The sequence below is a fragment of the Odontomachus brunneus genome, unplaced genomic scaffold (genome assembly GCF_010583005.1).
Source record: "Odontomachus brunneus isolate Ranch 3 - 2012 unplaced genomic scaffold, Obru_v1 Obru_scaffold_155, whole genome shotgun sequence".
NCBI lineage: Eukaryota > Metazoa > Arthropoda > Insecta > Hymenoptera > Formicidae > Odontomachus > Odontomachus brunneus.
The window spans coordinates 697129-720181 of NW_022639605.1; the positions used below are offsets into that span (position 1 = coordinate 697129).

Below are 23053 nucleotides of genomic sequence, written 5' to 3' on the forward strand. Positions count from 1 at the left end.
TTAATATTATTTCATTTCTAACAGAAACTTCTTGTATACAGAGGGTCCCAGATTCTCCTCAGCAAGTTTTGTAAGAACGTAGAACATAAAAATGATGAAAAGATTGCAGTGAACATAAAACCATATCACGATGTTCGCAATAAATTTTGGAGTATGAATTAAAGGAAATTGATGAATGATCACACGATATGGTAGATGAGCTGTAATAACGCCGCCTGCCATTGTATACTTATACATTAAATCAAACTGAACAAAAAAGATTCCCTACCATTTTGCAAATAACTACATAGATTTTTAGATATTAATTAAAGAAGGTTTTTGTGCACAAACATGTAACAATTTTTTCCCATTAATAATTAAAAATCTACATGATTATTTACAAGATGATAAAGAGCTTCTTTGTTCAATTTGGCTTAATGCGCAGGTACACAATAGTACATATCGCCACTACAGCTCATCTACCATATCGCGCGTAATCATTCATCAATCTTTTTTAATTAATATTTCGACTATTATTGCAAATATTACAAAACGATATAGGACTTTTATGTTTACCTCAATCCGTTCTACGTTCTCATAAAAATTGCAAAGAAGAGTCTGGAACACCAGACTGCATATAGTCCCAAAAAGATTTTTATAAAACCAAAAAGAAAATATTCTAACACTCAAAAAAAAAAGAACTTCAGTTGCAAAAAGTGTTATTTCCTGTAATACGATATTCTAAGTAAAAACTTTTTGCCGACTTGAAAGTTCAGTTCTTAAAGAGAAAGTTTTAGATTCAACTTTAATGCCACAGATTCTAAGCAGGTTCTTACTGGTTTCTAAACAAAACTTTTACTTACAACTTCTTAGATCATATGTGGCCGTTTTCTCAATTTCATTAGTATAACTTAGATTAACAGATTTGAAAAGTATTAATGCGCGATAGAGCGCTGTGCTCGTAACGAGAGCAGATACGTACAAATTCGTGAGTCGCGCTGTTGCCAAACTTAATTTTTACTTTGGCAAGTTGATAAATGAATTAATGAACAATATTTTAATATATTTCTTTGTATTTATACAAGACTGTGTTGACGCAGTATGTAATAAGTTAATTTTTATTTAAATTTTATTTAATCATTTATATTAAATTTATTTATTACATATTAAACGCGCGTCTAGCTAGCAATATGTTTCAATACCGCACTAAACAGACATACACAACACGTACAAGAACAGCACGGACTCATGAAAATTCTAACGTTCGTCAGTCGAATGAAATCAATAAAGGATTAAAAGTTAATCATGCATAATAATATATGTTTTTGCATAATTTTTTATCGTAAATTAAATTTTTGTGAAATAATGAAAAAGTAGTTTTTATACAAAAAAAAAAAAATTCCATTCAAAAAAAGAACACTAGAGCTCAGAGAGACGAAAAAAAATTCTGCTGAAATTATTTTTTATTATATTTATGAGCAGTCCGGAATGATTTTAATACTGATGAATTATTTCAGCTTCTATAAAAAAAGTAGTTAATGCATCTTAACATATCTAGTTTTAGTTAGAAATTAACTAATTTAAAATTAACTAATTTAAATTAGAAGTCATTAATTTTTTATTTTTTAACTTAATTTTTAATTGATTCACTAATTATTATTCAATTCTGTCAACGACATTATTTTTTTATTGCAGTGACGTAATTACATTTTTTAGGTAAGAATAACGAATGCATAGTCGTTACTTTCATTGTTACTTTATACATATAGAATATATGTATATGGAATGGGCAAAAGCGAGTTCTAAAAACAATGGTTCGTAACTTGATATAAAAGTGACGAAAGGAACGACCCATACAGCATAAATGTCTAAAAAATGATTTTTAGATATCATCTTAGTTCTTTTAGATAGAATCTTTTAGATTCATCTTAATGCTTTGTGAAAGATATCTTACTTTTAAATTTAGGACGTCTCTGAGATGTATTTGAGATATGTACATTATTCTGGTTGTTACCTCTTGAATAACAATAACAGTAATGAACTACTTTCTTCAATAGATAAAACGAATAACGGTAACGTAGAATTGGGTATTTACCTGTTGTTTCGAATGCTCAAAAGGGGGGTGTTGGAGCGAGCGCCTGTCAATTGATCGAAGAAATGCCGCTGCGCGTGTCCGCGACCTTAATGCCATTGACGGCGGCGCAACGTTCGTTGCGCTTCAGCCTAAGGGCTATCGCACACAAATTGACATAACTGCATATGCATAGCATAAGATCGTATGGACCAATGAGCATCGAATATTAAGCATCGAACACCAATATGGCGACTTAATACTCGATGCTCATTGATACATACGGTCTTATGCTATGCATATGCAGTTATGTCAATTTGTGTGCGATAGCCCTAAGACGAGTCGGTGGCGCGCATCCTGTGTTGTAGATGACGAGCCTAACCCAGCGCCTCCGTGTTAGGCTGATCTCGCTGAGTTAAGGGCCTCGGCCCTTGACTGTCGCGCTAGGCACGCTGTAGGGAGGTCGTAACGGCATTCCCGATTAACATCCGACCGGGCGTACGCGTCGCGACAAAAGAGACGAGCGAGTCCGCCTTATGTGTATCGCAAGCGCGATCGAGCATACGTCCCTCGTGGACGTAGTAGACGAGCAAAGCGTGCGTCGCAAGCACCACCGAGACTAAGGGCGGTTATTCATAGTCAAATCTTATTTCAAGACCGTCTTAAGTAATGTCTTAAGATGCGAATACGGCTCTGTGGTTGATTCATGACATCTTAAGACAGTACTTAAGGTGATCTTAAATATAAGATCGGACTGTGAATACCGGCCTATGTCCTGTGCGGACTTAGAAGCGAGTGTGGCTCATGTGAAAAGTCGCAAGCGCGACAGAGACTGAGTCCCGCAGAACGGTGCACGATATCTGCAATGCTCGAGATATCGCGGACGAAAGCTGCCAGTGGAGGACGCAGCGTAATCCGGACTGATTTCGCGAATCCTTCTCTCAGCCAATCAGTAATATCAAGGAGATAGCGAACTGTAGAATTATCAAAACACCTCTTTAGGAGGCAAGCTAACGTGTCAAGGAAGACACTCTAAAGGCTGTGACCCAACGCGCATTCAAAAGGTCTCGAGCTAGGGATGCCGATTTTAAATCGATTTAATCGAAGATCGATTAGTTGGAGTCTAAAAGATCGATTTTAAATCGATTTTCTGAAAATAAACCGATTCAAGGATCGATCTGTAAATCCTGAACATCGTCAACAATTTTTTTCAGTTTTGACTAGTAATCGACATTTAAAAAAAAATTTTTTTTCGTTTTAACACTTTGAAGTTAATCAGTGGCTGCTCAATGCACATTAGTGCACACCAGCTGAACTGGTGCAATGAGTTAGAATGAAATAAGCATGGTAGAAGTAACAAGGTGTGCTATTGTGCAGAATTTTGTTATTGGCCAATGAGAGAGCGTGACTGGACTCAGCCATCTTGGCAATACAAACGCACAGAAACATACCGATAAACGCTATATACTATCGCGTTGTGTGTGTGAGTGCAAGACGGCTGCTGCGCGGTTACAGCGCCAAATATGTCCGAGAAACGAACACACCTTGTTACTTCTACAATGGAAATAAGTATATTTTTTCTCATTAACTTATTGTACCAGTTCAATAGTGTAGATAAAAAGAACAGGACTTAAGGCCATCGCACATGCAATGACATAGCTGCATAACATAAATTGGAATATGGAGTAAATAAATAAATTAATTAATATATATTTATGATAGTAAAAGTGACTTTTTATTTAATAATACTACCAATTTGTCAAATTTTTTAAATTCATATTAAACTTTATATCAATTACATGAGATCTACTCAGTGCTGTGAGTTCGCAATATTTTCTAGATGACAGAAGCCCTTCTGCGCATGCGTGAAATGACGTAGCAGCTCGACGTAAGCAGTTTCCAATGACGGCGTTAGGCACGAATAAAGATTCTTAGGGAACATGCACAAATACTTGGCCGTCTATCTGTGTTGTTTGCCCGCGAGTGGTTAGGTTAGATAGGTAGCAAATAATATAATAATAAATTAGTATATTTAATATAGTTATAATAATTAGTATAGCTATGTAAAATATGATATTATAATATATATATATATATATAATATATATTAATAAATAAAATGATAATAGTACATATTATAAATATAATAGTATATATTAATAAATAATAATTTATAAATGTAATAAAAAAGTGCAATTTTAATATTAAGTGATATTGTGATAAAGAAAAGTGCAATTTTAATAATAAGTGATATTGTGATAAAGAAAAGTGCAATTATAATATTAAGTTAATTAAAGAAAAAAGTGCCGTATTGAAGAAAGAAATGGACCAACATTAGCCTTCGTCATCAAGTGGCATCGAGGCAAAGAAGAGGAAATGTGCGAAAAGAAAATTTCAATATGCATGGTTAAATATGAATATTTTCAAAGATTGGTCGGCTGCAGAAATTACAAAATAAAAAATATATTTATTTTTACTTATGTACAGCATTCTGTTTCTTCCCACAAACTTTCTTTTCTTCCTACAATCCCTTCATATTTTCTTTTAGGTGAAGGATCTTACGATACCTTAAAATAGATATGGCACTGAGGTTACCACAGAGTTTGCTCAATGCGCGTGCGCGAAAATATATCGCGAACTCCCAGCACTGGATCTACTTTAGAATGTAGAAATTTGATAGATAGTAAACTTTAACAAATGGTTCACTGTGTATATTTACCGATTCAAACCGATTTTCTGAAATAGATTCTTTACAAATTGACTTTTTAAAGATCGATTCTTTTCTCAGCAATTCGAATCGAACTTCAAATCGATTTACCTTTTTTCTAAATCAGTGCTCCTATCTTGAGCCGTCGCTCGCGCTGGCTTATATAACCACTTGGCTGAGATTTAACTGCGAGCGACGGCCCGACGAAGCCGTCGCCACGTCGCGGCGATGGCGCGAAGCAGTGCCGAAGGCAGGCGCCCACGAGTGACGCAAGTGCCCCCGGCTATCTACCGCGTTCGATCTGGAATATCCGTTAATTATGACAATTTATGTTTATGTATAGACAGAAAACGTAAACTATTTGTGAAATGTCATCTGTGTAGACAATAAGTAATCTATGAATGTCTTTTGAAAGACATATAGCTTGTTCAAAACTTTTCTTTACACTTGATTCATTTACTTTGAAATTATCTTTAAAGTAAATATAATATGTTGTTGCGTCACGAAGAATTAATAATGGATTCAATGAACTTAATTTTTCGCTCGTAAGAGAAATAAATATTATTTATTGCGTAGAATATAATCGTGATTAAATAACACTGCGTTTAAAAGCTCACAAATAAATTAACATTTCAAAATTATTAGGATTTATGTATCATTGATCATATAATTGTTTTAGTTATTAATTAAGGAAGATTAGTGCGCGATAATGCATCAATGTCTTTTGATCAATAACTAAAAACTTATATGGTTATTTGCAAAATAGGATAGAAGACGTTTTTGTTCAGTTCAATCTAACCTACAAACGACGGCAGGCGTCGCTTGCCACAACTTATCTATCTCGTATGACGTGTGATTATTTACGAATTATCTTTAATTAATAACTCAAAATTTCATATGGTTTTTTGAAAAATGGTAGAAGAATTTTTGGTTTAGTTTAATCTAATCCACTCCTATAAGCGGTGGTACCACTTTGTTCTGATACACTCCGTGTAATTATAAAAAATATTAATTAAGAGAATAAATTATATTTTTACCTAAGTTTTAAAAACACTCTTAATATAAATTTATAAACGTTATTTGTTAAATAAACTGGAGTCCGCAGAATTTTTTGATTTTATGATCATTTTTTAATTTAGAATCAAGAGACGCGGTAGCGTTTCGCGCCAAATGAACGCACGAAGCGAGGAACGGCGTGAAACTGGCCGCGTATAACTTACGCCGATCAACTAGTTCAGCGCATGATGTAATAATGTAAGGTGAAGCATTCTCGAAGATGCGCAGTGGTTGACCAATCAAAGATTGCCCCCAATTGTCCAGGTTAGGTTAGGTTTAATGTAAGTATGATTAGGTTGTTTTCATATGCTAGAAATGTATTTTGGAAGAAAAATTTCATTGGCTGTTACGTCTTCGGTCGCCATTATGCACAATGCTACATCTTATATTATTACATCATGGTTCAGCGCAGGCTGAAGATTTCTCATTCGGCTATAGCGGCTAATAAAACGAATTTCTGGATAGGCTCTATCGATTCTTGGGATCAATTTGCTTCATAAATCTATCTTTATATTTGTCTACATAGTTCATGAGAGAAGATATTTTAGTGAAAAATCCGAAATGGCAAAATTTTACGATTAAGAAACGTTCTACAAATGTCTATCTCAGCCTTTCTCCGTCAGAGACGCCACTCAGCGGCTCAGTTAGCGAGGCATTACTTTGTCAATTATGCCACGTTTGCAAGTTTGCTCCGAAAATTTGGCCAATAGAATCATTGGATAATTTTCGGCTATAACAAGAAGAAGAAGTCAGCGAGGCATGGATCACGTGGTTAGATCGTGTACACGCTTGGTGTGAAGAGATGCGGTAGTATCTCACGCAAAACAAAACAAGAGTCGCACAAGTGAGAGGGAAAATGTCATCCTCTTCTTCTCGCTCTCACTCGTTGACGCGACCGTTTTTCAAAATAGCGAGTAAAAGAGAGACGAAGAGAATGATATTCTCGCCCTTACTCGGCGTTTCAAAGCAACTGAGCGCTCGCATCGCACGTATAGCCGAGCGTCTATAGAAGAAATACGGTAATATCTCTTGTTAAATTGATACACAACTCTCGTAAAATTATAATTATTTATGAAATTTATGTCAAATTTGTGTGTGTTTAATAGATATTCAATCATTTATGAAAAAGATGTGATATATGAACAAACCTTTTTAAAAAAAGAGGTAAAAAAAGACGCGCTTGCACAGGGAGAACGATTTGCTTGAATCAAATAAACGCTTCTTTGGAATAGTCCAAACGAATTTTTCGATTGATCGAACAAAATTTTGTTTGAAGCAACAAAAATATTTATTTGAGGCTTAGTTCCAAAGAAATATTTTTGTTGTGTCAACCAAATAATTTGTTCGGACTATTCCAAAGAAATATTTATTTGATTCAATAAATCGTTCTCTCTGTGTGCCTGCACGAGTGGAATTATACAAAAATTAATGTTTCTATAAAAATACTTTATTTGTAAAATAACACATTTAAAAATGTTAATAAGAAATGTTGTTTAAACTTCTATTTTTTACAAAAAATGTGATATCAGGTAGTTAATCCAAGTGAAAATAATTCACGTGTTTCCCTACATGAATAGAATTATATAAAAGCAAATATGTTTATATATGAAATATGTCACATACATATTTTCAGAAAAAACATAAATCCAAAGACGTTGAAACATAATATTATTCAAATTTTCTACAAGAGGGATGTTAAAAGATTAGATCAAAAATAAAATTAAGAGTCATACAAAAAACACGGCGTGCCTGTGTCGCAATAAGATGCATTGAATTTTACAAATTGATATACAAAATTATAATAATACTATTTGGAAAATATATTTAAATTATTTATATACCCGGGCACACCAAGTGCTCGGGTTTTATCATTGAATTACTCTCTTTTTGTATATTTTAATATAAAATTCTGTATGTATGTTATATTACATATATTATTATATAGTATTATATTATATAGTATTATATAGTATTATATAGTATTATATAGTATTATATAGTATTATTAATTTAGTACATATATATTACATATATGTACATAAGATCAAGTTAAACAAAAAAAGTCGATAAATTATTTTTTAAAAGGAATTCGTTACCACACACACAAGATATGTTGTAGATTTCAAGATTACGGATTGTTCCCGTAATCTTAAATAATTCAAGATTCCACGCGGGTTGTTTATGTGTTGCCTGCGAGAGGTATACACATTCTTTTCTCATGTAAACAATATGCACTGTGTAGAATATTGCGTTGTGTGTGTATCTATGGGAACGAGTTACTTTTTAAAAATAACTTCCCGATCCTGCCGACCACTTATCGGCGGTTTATATTTCTGAACGTTGAGGTTGAAAGCTTTATCGTCACGCTTTACGTAGAAAAGTTGAACACGGTCTCTTTTTTCTCTCTATTCACATATACCCATAGATCCATCGTTAAAGATATGTTGTCTCCGTGTGTTGGCTGACTTTCTTCAAGTGCGACTCTCAAATCGCACGAGTTCATCTAGGTCTGTCACGAGCGTCTTTATTGACACTCGATGCCTCTTGTGTTGTCATTTCTTTGTCAGAGACGGGTCCGCTTAAGGAAATCCCTTCTCGACCCCAAGACATCGCGGTCGCTAAGAACTCCGATACGGTATTCGTATAAACAGACGACACATCTTCTCTTCATTTCTCTTTGTCGCGTTATTCCTGAATTCAGCGTTTACCTCGTCGATGGGATGTCACCGCGCCAAGGTTTTCACTCGTATAGCTCTCCATTGACGAGTATTTTTCGCACATCCTCGCATTGTGAGGGCTGCGACTGGTACACGTGTGGCGATTCAATTCGCACGTTCCCGCATTGTCGTCGTTCTCTACCAAGCTACGGCCGTTCTCTCGTTGTCGCTTCTCCAGGATGCGACGATCGATCATGTCGGCGCAATGAGATCGAATTATTAATAGACGTTTGCATACGCGCGACTGAACGCGCTCGTAAATGCCGACTTTTACGGCCGGCTCTCCTAATTGCTGCGCGCAAGAGAGGGAGAACCTTCAGGACGGCGCGCGATTGTTTGTTGCGACGCGGGAGCGAGAGGCTGCAGTCTCTGACGGCCGTCGCAATACAGGAATTTTATGTTGTACATTTTTATGTTGTATTTAACGACAGTCCGATCATCGATTACAGTTGATTTTTTCACAGAATGTGCAGGAATGGTGAAGGAATTTTATGCACATCGACGAGAAACTGTAAAGTTTGATAAAATATTATTTCTTTCGCAGAAATAAGTAACATTAGGAATTTATAACTTACCATTAAAAATTATTATTATTCTTTTTTAGAAACGATTTGATACACAGATAGAAAGAACGATTTGGTTAAATCAAATAAACGCTTCTTTGAAATAGTCCAAACAAATTTTTCGATTGATCGAACAAAATTTTGTTTGAAGCAACAAAAATGTTTATTTGCGGTTTAGTTCCAAAGAAATATTTTTGTTGTGTCAACCAAATAATTTGTTTGGACTATTCCAAAGAAACATTTATTTGATTCAACAAATCGTTCTCTCTGTGCACAGAGAAATACATACAATAAAGTAAATATTATTTGTTTCAAATATTTTATTAGTTTACATATTCCGCAAATCTATAAGCTCACACACACACACACACACACACACACACACACACACACACACACACATATCATAAGCATCAAATTAATTTAAAATATATTTTGAACTCCCTTTCTCCCCCCTTAATAAGTTTACTATTTCAATCAAAGTTCGAAAGCATATTTTCAAAAAGCATTTCAATCAAAATTAAATTAAAACAAAAATTCGGTTTGCTTACTATATAAGCCGACTTTTTCTTCGATAAAGTTTTATAATATTCCTTATAAAAAGAACAAATTTGAATTAATTCTCCTTTCAAGTACATAATAAATGATAATAGGCTTTTCTAAAATTAGTGATGAGTATATTTTAAGATTATTGTAAACAAATTTTTCTTATTCTTAATAATTCTTAATTTTCATATTCTTTGTTGAAAATAGTCTTTACTTAAAAAGAGAAAAGTAAAGTTCTTTCTTAGAAATTTCAGTAGAATGATACTTTCAGTAGAATGATACTTTTTTATGTGTAATAGAATTATGTTTGATTTTCGTTAATAACGGTAATAGTAATACAATTAAACTTTTTGGATATTAGTAACAAATATAATCATTATTTTGCACATATGTACATATATATGCACATAGGATGAGGACAGCGGTGAATTGTAAAAACAGGTCTTCAAAATCTGGTGAAAGAAAGTAATGGAAATTGTGACGGCTCGTTACTGTTTAAGTATACTGAGGGAAAAATTATCTTAAAATCAACAAATATTTCTTTGATGGATGCCATGGGTGTCATTAAAATATTTATTTAATTAAATCTAAATTCTCTTTATTTAAACCAAATATTGTTTATTTAAATCAGGTAAATAATATTTGATTTAAATAAAGAGAATTTAGATTTAAATAAATATGTTAATGACATCCATCAAAGAAATATTTGTCGATTTTAAGATAATTTTTTCCTCAGCGTAACAGGATAAAGGAGTTATTTTTTTTAATGAGTAATGGATTACAGTGTATAAGTATAATTAAATTGAAAAAAAATATTTAATATATAATAAATAAATAAAATGTATTTATTCTGTTTAAATATTAAATAATTATTAATAGTGAAGGAAAAGAATATATTTACTTAAACTAATATACATGTTTTTACACTAAAGAAAATTCTTTTCAGCTTAGAAAATATACATTTTCTTGTATGCAATTGCGTTTCATAAAAGCAATTGTTTATTTTCCTTTGAAATAAAAGATATTTTTATTTAAGTAAATATGATATTAGTAGTCATCAAATAAATATTTTTTATTTTTTAAATATTTTTTTCTTTCAGTGTATACTTGTAAAAAATAACTTTCCCTACTCTAGAAATAACTAAAATTTTTCATGCAGGCAGATAAGTGTCGGATATTAAAACACGGCCAATGGTGAATGGAAATTTTGCATAACAGAAGTCGCTTTCGAATTCCTCCTGGTACAGGATTCTATTGTTCACAAAACATCATGTACGTGATTATTGACGAGAGAAACGTGTGTGGCGCGTATGCGAAAGAGAGAGAGTTGACTCCAATTTTTTTTTTTAAATCGATCAACAAGCAGGTCATTATCTGCTCAAGGTCTCGTCTCTTGCAGGTTCAATCTTTATCATTTCGATCCGCCGTTTTTTCGCGCACATTTCGTTCATTCTTTTCTTGATTCCTTGTGTCGTTTGCACGTGAAGGCATTTCAATCGTATTTACCGTCGGAACTACTAGAGCTTGACCAGAGCGAAAAATGACAAAAGGTCGAGTCAAAGATTTGGAGCATGCGCGATATGTTGATCAGAGACTTAAAATATATATATAAGCATAGTTTAATATATTTTTTATTGCTGTTGGTATGCCTGTGGTCTAAACAAGAGAGGACAGTATGAAGAGAAATTGAAGCAAAGATTAGAGTGAGCGCTTGTAGAAATGACGATTTTCAGCTTTACATTTGTTCGACAAGTAATAGCTATATGCGGGCGAGTAGAAGGGGACAACTTCGACATCTGCTCGATTGAGTCAATCGGCGAACCCCAATGATTACACTTGTAGTTGTAGTAAGCGGGTGATATTACAACTAAACCGTAATTGGCCTTTTCCTTCGGTTATTAATTTATACACATTTCGTACTCAGACATTTCCACTTTAGAAAATAATAGTTCAATATCACCATAAAGTCATAAATACCGAAAAAAATAATCATATATGAAATTTGGCGTGATATCGTCATATACTATATAGTCATATATATAATCTTATATAGTCATCTAAGAACATGCTATTGTACAAATATAATTCAAGTATTTATGTTTGTGGCAGTCTATAATGTCGACGTTTGATTGAAAGGGAGGGAGAAATATTTTTTCTTTTTCCATTCAAAAATATTTTTTACTGCATGGATATATATAACTATACACAGACTGTCTGACGCAAAGTACCCTACACCTCATTTATATATAAATAAAGTTAAACTGAACACAAAATTCCTCTACCATTTTACAAACAAACATGTCAAATTTTGAGTTTTTAATTGAAGAAAATTATTGGCAAATGATGTGCACGATACGGCAGCTGTAATAACAACGCCTACACTCATATACTTAAAGATTAAATAAAACTGAACAAAAATGTATTATGTCATTTTGCAAAAAAATACGTAAAGGTAAATGTATCAATTGCCGGACATGTTCCAATATCCGAACATATCATTATTAATGGAAACTTATCATTATTAACCTCACACAAATATTTTTTCTAGTACATTATTAATATTAATTTAATTGAAATCTGTCAATATTCAAAATTATTTACATGGTGAAATATTGAAGTGTTATAAAAATTAATGTCCAAAAAACAAGAAAATTATAATATAATTACATAATGCAGGACATCCTTTGACGATGTTCTTAACGTTTTCTTAAAAAGTTTTTTATTTGTTAAGACATTTCTTGTTTACCTTGTACTTTTTTCTTATAAACATTATATTATTCAACCCGACAATAGTAAAGAATAATTATAAGAATGCGTTTAGTTAATAAAAAATTATTAGTAAATCTTGTGAATTTCGCTACTCATTCAGTAATTTCGTGATTGCCTAGTAATCGGTCACATGTTCAAATACCGGTGCAACTTCCTTTAATTACACATGTACTTACGAGTACCAATAAACGAACTGAAGAAAAAATGCTATTAAGATTAATTTCGTAAGTACTTTTATAAATAAGCTTACTTAATAGTATTGTCATTAGTTTAAAAAATAAGTAAATATTCTAGTGCTTTGAAAATGTATGTTTAAATCATATAACCTCTATCATATAACCTTGTAATGTTATTTTCATTAATACTACATGAGTTATGGCTTTTCTTAGCATCATAAGGATGATAAGAAGAATCCAAGATATGTCCAAAAGACGTGAATGCTGCTTTGGAACATATGAAAAATGTGCTATGAGTATATGTTAAGAGAAGCAACGAGAAAATATAACATACTAAGCAACACTCTTTATTGTAAATTAAAGAACATCTACTGCATCGACTGTTTTAAAGGACCAATAACTATTTTAAGTAAAGAATTAAAAATAGTTGGATGGATAATGTACTGCTATAATAGAAATTTCCTAATTACTAAATACTAAGACTCAATTGCTTGAATTGCATTTATCATTAACTGAATCGAAGTAAAAAACGCCTTTCAAAATAACAAGCCTGACAAGTTTTGGTATAACAATTTCTTTAAACGTCATCCAGAATTATGTGTTAGAACGGCTTAGAATTTGGCACGTACTTGTGTTTCAGCTACAGAGAATGTTTTAAAGAATTTTCGGATATTATTCTAGCGTCCGAAAATTAAGCGTATTTTTGAGAATTTTTTGTGGACAAACAAAGAAATGAATAAAAAAATCCATTTGGAAGATTTTATTGTACATGTTTTAAAGTATTTATTCAAATTTTTATGTTAACATACATTAAAAAATAGCGATGCTAGAGCTTTGTCAACATGAGCAGAACGGGGCTCCGGTGCTTGCAACATAAATGTCGCAAATGTTGATCTCGAATAAAAAACTAAAATTTTCCGTCATTCACATGCCAATAGCTATAAAAGCACGTAGGGAATTTTTTATATATTACGCATTTTATAAACAATTTTCGACGAAATTTTAGGGTACAAAATGAAATTTTTCTTCAAATACGTGCCATTTCTATAAAAATAAATATTTAAAAAATCCTCTATATACGTACTTTTCTAGCTATTGGCACATAGATAACGGAAATTTTTTATTTTTTGTTCTAGATCAACATTTGCGACATTTATGCCGAACCCCGTTCCGAAAAACACGCTCATGTTGACAAGGCTCTAGCACCGCTATTTTGTAATATATGTTAACATAAAAATTTGAATATACACTTTAAAACATGTACAATAAAGCCTCCTAAACTAATTTTCAATTTATTTCTTTGTTTGTCACCAAAAATTCCCAAAAATACGCTTAATTTTCGGACGCTAGAGTGGTGTAACCCCTTAAGAAACTGATTTGGTGAAGTACATGTATATTTGCAAAAAAATCTTATCGATATTGATTCGTCCAGAGTATTCCATTGTAATGAGAGTGAAAAAAACAGATTTAATGAAAAAGTAAAAACAAAAAAATAAGAGGCAAAACAAATTAAACAAACATAAAAGAAAAAATATAAAAGGTAAAACAAATTATGAAAATTAACTAAACAGTTTGTAAGTGGAAAAGTATATAATTGTTACCTTATATCAGGATTGAGAAGTAACGCGTTACTTGTAACGACGTTACTATTTCGTTACCTTTTTTTGGTAACGATTTAGTAACGCCGTTACTTTTTTGTATCAGTAACGAAAAAGTAACGGTGTTACATTTTTTTTAGTAACGAGTAACGAAATTCATCGTTACTTGTATCGTTACTTTTTTACTATAGTGACTTCTGTACACAGAACGCGGCAACGCTTGCCACGCGACGAAAGTTTGTACACGATAAACAATTAATGCTGCTTTCCGTAAAGCCCATTCTACAATAAGCAATAAATCTTAAGTCATAGTAAAATTGACCAATCATAGTCGACTATTAGAAAAATAATCTACTGTAATTGGTCAATTTTATTGCAACTTAAAACTTATTGCTTATTGTAGAAAGCCTCTAAAGCGTGGCCTACAATGAGAACTTAAGCCATAAAATTTAAGCTTTAAGCTCTAAGCCGTAAGAAATTGACCAGTCACAGTCAATTATTTTTCTTATAATTGACTGTGATTGATCAACTTCTTACAGCTTAGGACTTAAAGCTTGAACTTTATGGCTTAAGTTCTCATTGTAGACCACGCTTAAGGGGCGCCGCACACGAATTGACATAACAGTAACGTACCGTAAGAACTGACCAATCACTTTAAGTATCGTCGAACCGTAAGGTCGCCATTTTTGTGAATACTCGATTGTAATTGGTCCATTTTTACGGTACGTCTTACGTTACTGTTATGTCAATTCGTATGCGGCGCCCTTAAAGCCCATTCTACATTACTCGCAATTGTAAAATCGCAAAGAAATTGACCAATCATAATTGATTATTCTTCAATCGCAAGAAGAACAATCGACTATGATTAGTCAATTTCTTTGCGACCTTGCGATTTGCGACTAATGTAGAATGGGCTTTATGTCGTTATGCAAGAATGTATGCTTTCTGCTTAAATATCTTACATTTTATCTTTATATATGTATAATTTATCTACTGTTTCTCTTACTATTCGTTTTATAAGCCGATTTTAACTTTTTTTTTTTACAAAAGTAACGGAAAGTAACGATTTTTTTACCGTTACTTTTCAAATAACGATAACGCGTTACTTTATAGAATCAGTAACGAATAACGGTAACGAATTACTTTTTACCGCAAGTAACGGTAACGGTAACGCGTTACTTTTTAGAATCAGTAACGAGTAACGGTAACGAATTACTTTTTACCGCAAGTAACGGTAACGGTAACGCGTTACTTTTAAAAAGTAACGTTCCCAACCCTGCCTTATATGAGACATAGAATTTATAAAAATGTTTAATAAAATAATTACTATATTACTATAGAACAGTCTTAAATAGTCAGTAAGAACAAAGCTTAAAAAAATTTAATTTAAAGCTCAATAAAAATTAATCAAAATATAAAGATTTTATTTGTAGAATAATCATGTTCGCATATTGAGTCAACAGAGTTTAGCAATCGGGACAATTGTCCGGGTATTGGTACATTACTATACTTTTTAATTACTGTAAATTTACTATACTTACTATGATTTTACTATAAATTTTGATTATTTTTGGAATAATTTAAAAAATTTTTTATATCTTTTATATCTTAATGATTCATTTTAGTATTTCATATTATATACAGTTTTCAATTAATTACATAGAATGTCCCAGACTCTCTTTCGCAAGTTTTGTAGGAACGTAGAACGGATTGAAATGAACATAAAAATCCCATACTGTTTTATGATATTCGTAATAATAGTCGAGATCAGTGGCGTGGCCAGAAAAAAGTTTCAGGGGGGCTGTACTTTTTATTTTTGACGAGCAAAAAAGGTCATTCGAAAAAATTTTTCTCACACTTAGCGTAATCCAGAAAATTAATTTCGAGGGTGGCTGCAGCCCCCTCAGCCCCTCCCCTGGCTACGCCACTGGTCGAGATATTACTTTATGAATATGAATATGTGTATTGTTGTGAGCTTGTATATTGGGTCAACCCAGGTAGAACAGATAATTAATATAATGTAAATCTCACGTCATTTTCACGAAAAAATGATATAAATTTGATTAATATTTGGTCAAAATAACGTTAGATTGACGCTTATTCTATTCTATTCTATCTGGGAAATTGAATAAAAAAGCTCTTTATTATTTTGTAAATAACCATGTAGATTTTTAATTATTAATGAAAGAAAATCGTTATATGATTGTGCATGATAATGCACAAATCTTCTTTAATTAATATGTAAAAATCTATGTGGTCATTTGCAAAATAAAGCATCTTTTTGTTCAGTTTGACCTAATGTATAAGTATTCAATTACGCCACTACAGCTTATCTACCATATCGCGCGTGATCATTCACTAATCTTCTTTAACTAATATCTCAAGATTTATTGCGTGAAAATGACGTGAGATTGACATTATTTTGATTATCCGTCTACTTGGGTTGATACAAGCACATAACAGCACACATTCACTAATATTCTTAAATTAATATCTCGACTATTATTGCGAATATCGCAAGACGTTAGGAGTTTTATCTCAATCCGTTCTATGTTGCCACAAAAATTGCGGAGGGAAGTCTGGGGCATCCTGTATATTTACATCATTAAATATTATATATCTTTATAAAAATAAGTAATCGTAGCATTGCGCTGTTAAATATTCGGCTATTTAGTGAATATTTACTTTATATATGATTAGGCCAATGCCATTCGATCTGCCTTACCTGACGCGCAGCCCTTTATTTTCTCGTAGTCCACATTATTGATCAACATTGTCGTCTGTTCGTTCACTTCATGAAAAGGTCGTAGACGTTGAAAACGCAGACACAGACATCTTCATCGATTCGCTCGCTCCGACTGACATATACATATATATATTCGGATATATATATCTTCCACTATATTAATTCACAGTGATCAGCAGCGCGCACCCATAATCCAGCCGGTCGACCTTTTTGACAATACGACGAGACACGTAACAACGGTCTCGGCGAGGTCTGTCGGACAAGAGATACGGACGCGCCACTCGAAACTACCTTCACAGATCAGCTGACGATCGACGAGTGAACTGGTCGAGAATAAGACGTTGGGCTTTTGTAGCTTCAAAACCATCGTCGGTACACACATCCGGTCTGCGAAATAATAAAACCACGTGATTCATCGTCCTGCTCTACGCGCTCATTCCCCCACTTCCACCGTGCGAAGAAAACTTACGTTTAAGCTAGAAAAACGCGAGGCAGCACCGAGCAATACTGTAGCAAAAATCTCTTGGGGGTTCTCTCGTTGTCCACAAACGGCACAGGAAGCGGAATGACGGGCGCGGCGAATGAACGGGAGGAAGAGGGGCAGGAAGACGGAGTGAGATAACAATGGAAGTGGAAGACCGAAGTGAACGGGATACGTTTCCGCGATATGGAAAATTGTCACGCGAATCTTTCCGCGGCAATTAATTCTGTCTAATCGCGCGCTTCACGCATCACTGACGACGACGTACTAATAGAATTTTTTTCTAGAGTTCAACTTTTAATTTATCAATTCTTAAATGCGTAACAATTACACGGAGAACATATTTTAGTAAAAATTACGTTAAAATTATATTATTTTCATTTCACAATATTTTTTATAAAGCTGGACTGTATTAATACATATTATTTCAGACTTTGAGCTAAGATAGCTCAACTTCTGGAGCACGTAGAGCAAAAGTAAAGACAGTTTTATTATGTAATGTAAACCCAAGGAATCAATTAAGTTCCTCAAGAATTGACTTCGTCAATTCAACCGTTATAGCCGAAATAAGAATTTAATCTACATTCAACTAAAGCCGGTGCGTAATTATACACGGTAGGCCGCGTTGCTTCGCGCTTGCACTTGGCTTCGCAACGACACTACCGTGTCGCTTGATATACTAAATCTGTGATCACCCGCCTTCAAAGAAATATTGTGTCTATTAAACAAATTACGCATTAGAGTAACAATAAATTGCGCTGATAAAATTACTGACTAATTCACGACAATTTAATTAATTGATAACTCCTCTCTCTCTCTCTCTCCCTCTCCCCCTCTCGTCGCAGCAACAATATAATTTGTTCAAGAGATTAAATGTTTGCTTGAATGAACAGAATTTGTTCAAGTAAAATTTCATTAACTTAACCACTTTGTTGCTCAGTATATAGAAATAGTAGATAGTAATAGAAGATAGAAATAGTATATAGAAATAGTAGATGTTAGTCTACAGAATATACGATATAAAAAGATGTTTAAGTAATTACAATAATTTTATAGGAAAAAGTCAAACGTACAGTAACATTTTTAAATAAGTATATAGTAGGGAAAAATGTGCAGTAACCGACATTCATTATGTTTATATTTTCGATACTCTTGCTTGAATCTTATCAAGTATTTAGATGTGTGTGAGAGGGAGAATCAGAATTTATTAATTATTTATTTATTATCAATTAATATCAGTTATTTATTATTAGTTATTTTCTTTTCAATTCCCATATTCTTTACTATTTGATGATATCCGCACAAAAGTAATGAAAACAAACCAGATAGCATAGAGAATTCAAAAAAAATTCATTAGAATTTATTTCATTTTTATGTGTTACCAATCCCGTTTCAGATACAAAAAGAATTTTTATAAAAAGAATTCTTTTTGCATCTGAAAAGAACCCAGAATTGACGACATAAACATGAATTCTCCCTGCTATCTGAGAGACATATGGCCAACTACTGGATGTCTTCCTTTAATTTCGGTGATAATTTCTGTATGGTTCAATATTAGAAAATGTGAAAGCGTTAGTTTGGTCTAAGATCGCGTTGTCGATTGACTAACACTATCTTTTCGACATTTAGGGAAAATGCATAATTATAAATAGTTGAAATGGAGTCCGTTTAACATGGAAGGTAAATTCATTGCCTACACACAGAAAAATACATACTACATTTAAGTAAATGTTACTTATTTGAAGTATTTCATATTTATATATTTGTAAATCTAACCTAAATTCGTCATAAGGATCAAATTTATTTAAAATTCGTTCTAAATCTTAATAAGCTTAATAATTCAATAAAAAAAGTGAAATTAAAATAAAAATTTGGTTTGCTTACTATATATGAAGTGAAACCATAATTTTTTGGTTTCACAAAATTTTATAATATTCTTATAAAGAAAATGAATTCTTCTGAATATATAATAGCTTTTCTAAAATTTTTGACGAGTATATTTTAAGATATACTATCAAACAAATATTATTTACTGAAAATAATTATTATTTAAAAAAGGAAGGAAAGAAAAAAGAACAAACTGAATAATCGTTTGCAATAAAATATTTTTTTATGTATAAGTGATAAGCCCGGAAAAATACTCGGTGAGTGCGTTATTACATTGTTGAAATTATTATCTCCTCACAATTTAAACATTTGCACTAATAACCACAATTAACTCTTACTAACCATATTCTCGTACTTTAGTCGCATACTGAGAGAAGCTGTTTATATATAGCTTGTACTATTTTTCTTCTCATTTTTCATTTCTCATTTAAAGTTATTGATTTAAGCAGATATCTATTTTAATTGATATCGACTCCTAGAATATGATATTAAATAACATAATTCTTGCTGATATTAAATAACATAATTCTTGCGCTATTTGCACTTTGTATGTACTTTGATAAATATATCTTACTTCGATAATTCATCAGATAATGAGTTATACGTGATTAAGAGGCGTTTGTACAGGTATAAATCATTCTCATCGGTTATGGTTGGAGAGCAAAGTAAGGTCGGCGTAAAGAGCGGCGTTGTGAATATTAATTTATAGACGAAGGGCTAGAGAGATATATGTGTCTCGTACAGTAGTTTTACCAAAGTATTGCAGCTGATGATAATTAGCGTGGCTTTATCTGCGAAGATAATTTCGCGAGGTCGCAGATAATTACCTTGTGCCTTAAAAGACGATCACTTGTCATCGTAATCTACCGTTAACTATAAAACAAACATACGCTCGCATAAAAAATATACGCTCGTACGTCGGAACTGTTGTTTGTTCCGTTGGTAAGTTTGACCGAAATAGTTTCGCGAAAACGAGAAAGTAACGAGTTTGTTATCGCGAACTTATGTATTCATAATATCGTAATGTTACATGTTGCGAGCGTCAAAGTGCATTGATTAGTACTAATAGTCGTGCGAGTAAAGCTAATAAAATTTCGGTAAACACGTTAATTACACGCACGAAGTCGTATCGAAGCGACTTCAGTCGGAATTTCAACGTGTAGAGGAGAAAGTGAAATATGAATTACCTTTTTGTTTTAGACAAAAAATTTAATGTTAAACGCAATATTTGCATAAATAACTGTCAGAAGTGTTAACAAATAAATCTCTTATATTATATTCGTAGTTATTATAAAAATAAATAAACTGTTCAAATAGCACTTTTTTTAACATAGCACTTTTTTTAAAATAGCACTTTTTTTAAGACATAGCATTCACTCATTTGGTGGCCGATAAAGACACTAAAGATTATATTTATTTCAATTACTAATATATCGTAGCAATTGTTTAAGAAATCAAATTTATTTTATATTATCAGGTAATGTATAACTAGGATATTACAATTTTCTATATACACATTAATAATGTGTATGTGTATGTGTATTAACTTATTATTTATTGATTATTTAAAGAAACTGGAACTATAATAGTTACACTATAATAGTTAATATTCAGTAAGATTGTCCATAATTTTTAGAATGAATCTGTGAACTTTCTGTCTTGTTCAATGAAAGGATTTTTCTATTTAAAACAAATTCTCCCATTGGGAGTAAGCAAATTAATCGCAAACTGCGCGCAGATTGGCAGCAAATTTGAATCAGAATTCCACATCAAAATTAAACCATAACCATCTGTATCCACATTCAGTTCGTGTTTTGGTAGCAAAGTCTACTGGTAGACAACTACGTGCAGATTGGCAGCAAAAAACGCGTAGATTCTGCAATAGTAGAGCCTGCTCAGTTTCTGCTAGCAATGTGACATCAAATTTCTACAGATTTTGTTTGATTTTTGCTGCAAATTTGCAAATCCGATCAAGTGTTATCCGATAAAACATGACTTAGTCGAACATTGCGCTTAATCTAATAAAAAAATATAGCGTTTCTAATATTCGACCAGACGATAAGAGATTATACTTGACCAAAAAGAAGGATATTCGATGAAAATAATCCGATGAAATAAACGAGCCAGGTACGTACCTATCAAATTTCATGGGATATAAAAATTAATCGGAAATATTCGTTTGTTAACTTTTCATCAGTCTGTTCTTTTCATATCAGTCTGCTGTTGAAGCTCTCTCAGATATTTCTCTCATATAGGTCATGTTTGTATACAGAGTATTTGATAATCACATATAAAATTCTCGTATACGTATAGATTGGGTCAAATTGAAAAAAAATTCACCTACAATTTTAAAATAAATAACGTAACATTCTGAATTTTTAATTAAAGAAAATTGGCGATTGCGTGGAATACAATATAGAATGACGATAAGTACGATTTGCGTTGTGTTTTTGTACTTTAGGTAAAACTAAACAAAACGGCTCTTTATCACTTTCTCAATAACCATGTAGATTTTTAAATTATAGAAATTAATTAAAGAAAATTGAGTCATATAATCATGTTCATCAAAAAGATCATCAAGCTCGATCGTTCGCCAATCTTCTTAAATTACAACTTAAAACATACATAGTTATTTATAAAATATTAGAAAACTTTTTTGTTTAGTTTGACCCCTATAATGTACAAATACATACTCTGTATGTATATAAAATTAATATATAGTATATTAGTATATAATATGTAGTATTATATATTTATATTAATATATACATACAAAATTGTATATTAAAATATACAAAAAAAGAGTAATTCAGTTACGAAGATAATCATATATGTTCTGTATATTATTATAAATAAAATAATGTTTAAAATAGATTAAAATCTGTATATAAAATTTTCATGATTTTTATTTTTCAAATTGTCATTATATGTAACAGATTAGTAGATTTAAAGTTAAGAACGTAACCAGAAACTTTTTTGGACTTCAATGCGTTTAGGAAATGTTTGTAAATTTACATCAAGAATCTCTTTAGCAAATACACAACGCAAATCGTACTTAGCGTCATACCGTACATCGTATTTTCCACGATCATATTTGTTAATCTTCTTTAATTACTCAGTATAAAATGTTATTGAAATTATTCTGGATTTACTTAAAAATCCTAAAGCAGTCCTCAAGACATCTTGGACATACTCAGAATGATTCTAGAATATTTTGTGTTGTAATAACTCAAAATTTTATGTAACTGTTTACAAAATAATAAAGAAACGTTTCAAATTAGTTTAATCTGATGTACACGTACACGAAAGTTTTTACATATATCGTCAGACATCCCGTACATAGAGAGAGAAAATTAATTTTTAAAAATTTAAAAAAATTCTTGGAGATATTAAGAAAAAAAAAAAAAATTTTCCATATCACTGAAAAACTCTAGGTGGCAGGAAAAAATCTGTTTCTATTTTTTAATTTAGTGTAAAAATTACTATATAAATTACATGATTTGAGTTATAAAAAAATTCTTTTTTGTAGACCAATGTTATTTATTGATTTTTCAAAGGAACGAGGGGAACAATGCGTCAAAACAGTAATTGGTCGTTATAATTTTACGTTAATATTTAGAAATAAATTTACTTATAAAATACCTATAATTTACTTATAATATACTTATAAAATACCAGTAATCTACGATTACACTGCATATTAAGGCTATTCTGCCGAAGATTTCAAACTAAACTGAAGGTAAAAACAAGATTTACG

General features: G+C 31.9%; 1 protein-coding gene across 5 annotated transcripts in view; it reads right to left on the reverse strand.

Moving 5' to 3' along the window:
- Positions 1-23053, reverse strand: part of LOC116850773 — a 63244-nt gene that overhangs the window by 25970 nt on the left and 14221 nt on the right. The window contains exons 1-2 of one of the 5 annotated variants that reach the window (XR_004379433.1): positions 17398-21934; positions 16908-17315 (exon numbers count right to left, since the gene is read on the reverse strand). The exons of 1 other annotated variant lie outside the window; for it this stretch is intronic. Coding sequence is in view for 1 of the 4 variants with exons in the window: in XM_032829415.1 (XP_032685306.1) it covers positions 16908-16956 (49 nt within the window). In the remaining 3 variants the exon portion in view is untranslated. Of the gene's footprint in view, positions 1-7207; positions 9040-16907; positions 17316-17397; positions 21935-23053 lie in introns of those variants that run through there. 3 more of the 5 variants (XM_032829415.1, XR_004379435.1, XR_004379434.1) reach the window with 3 other exon arrangements.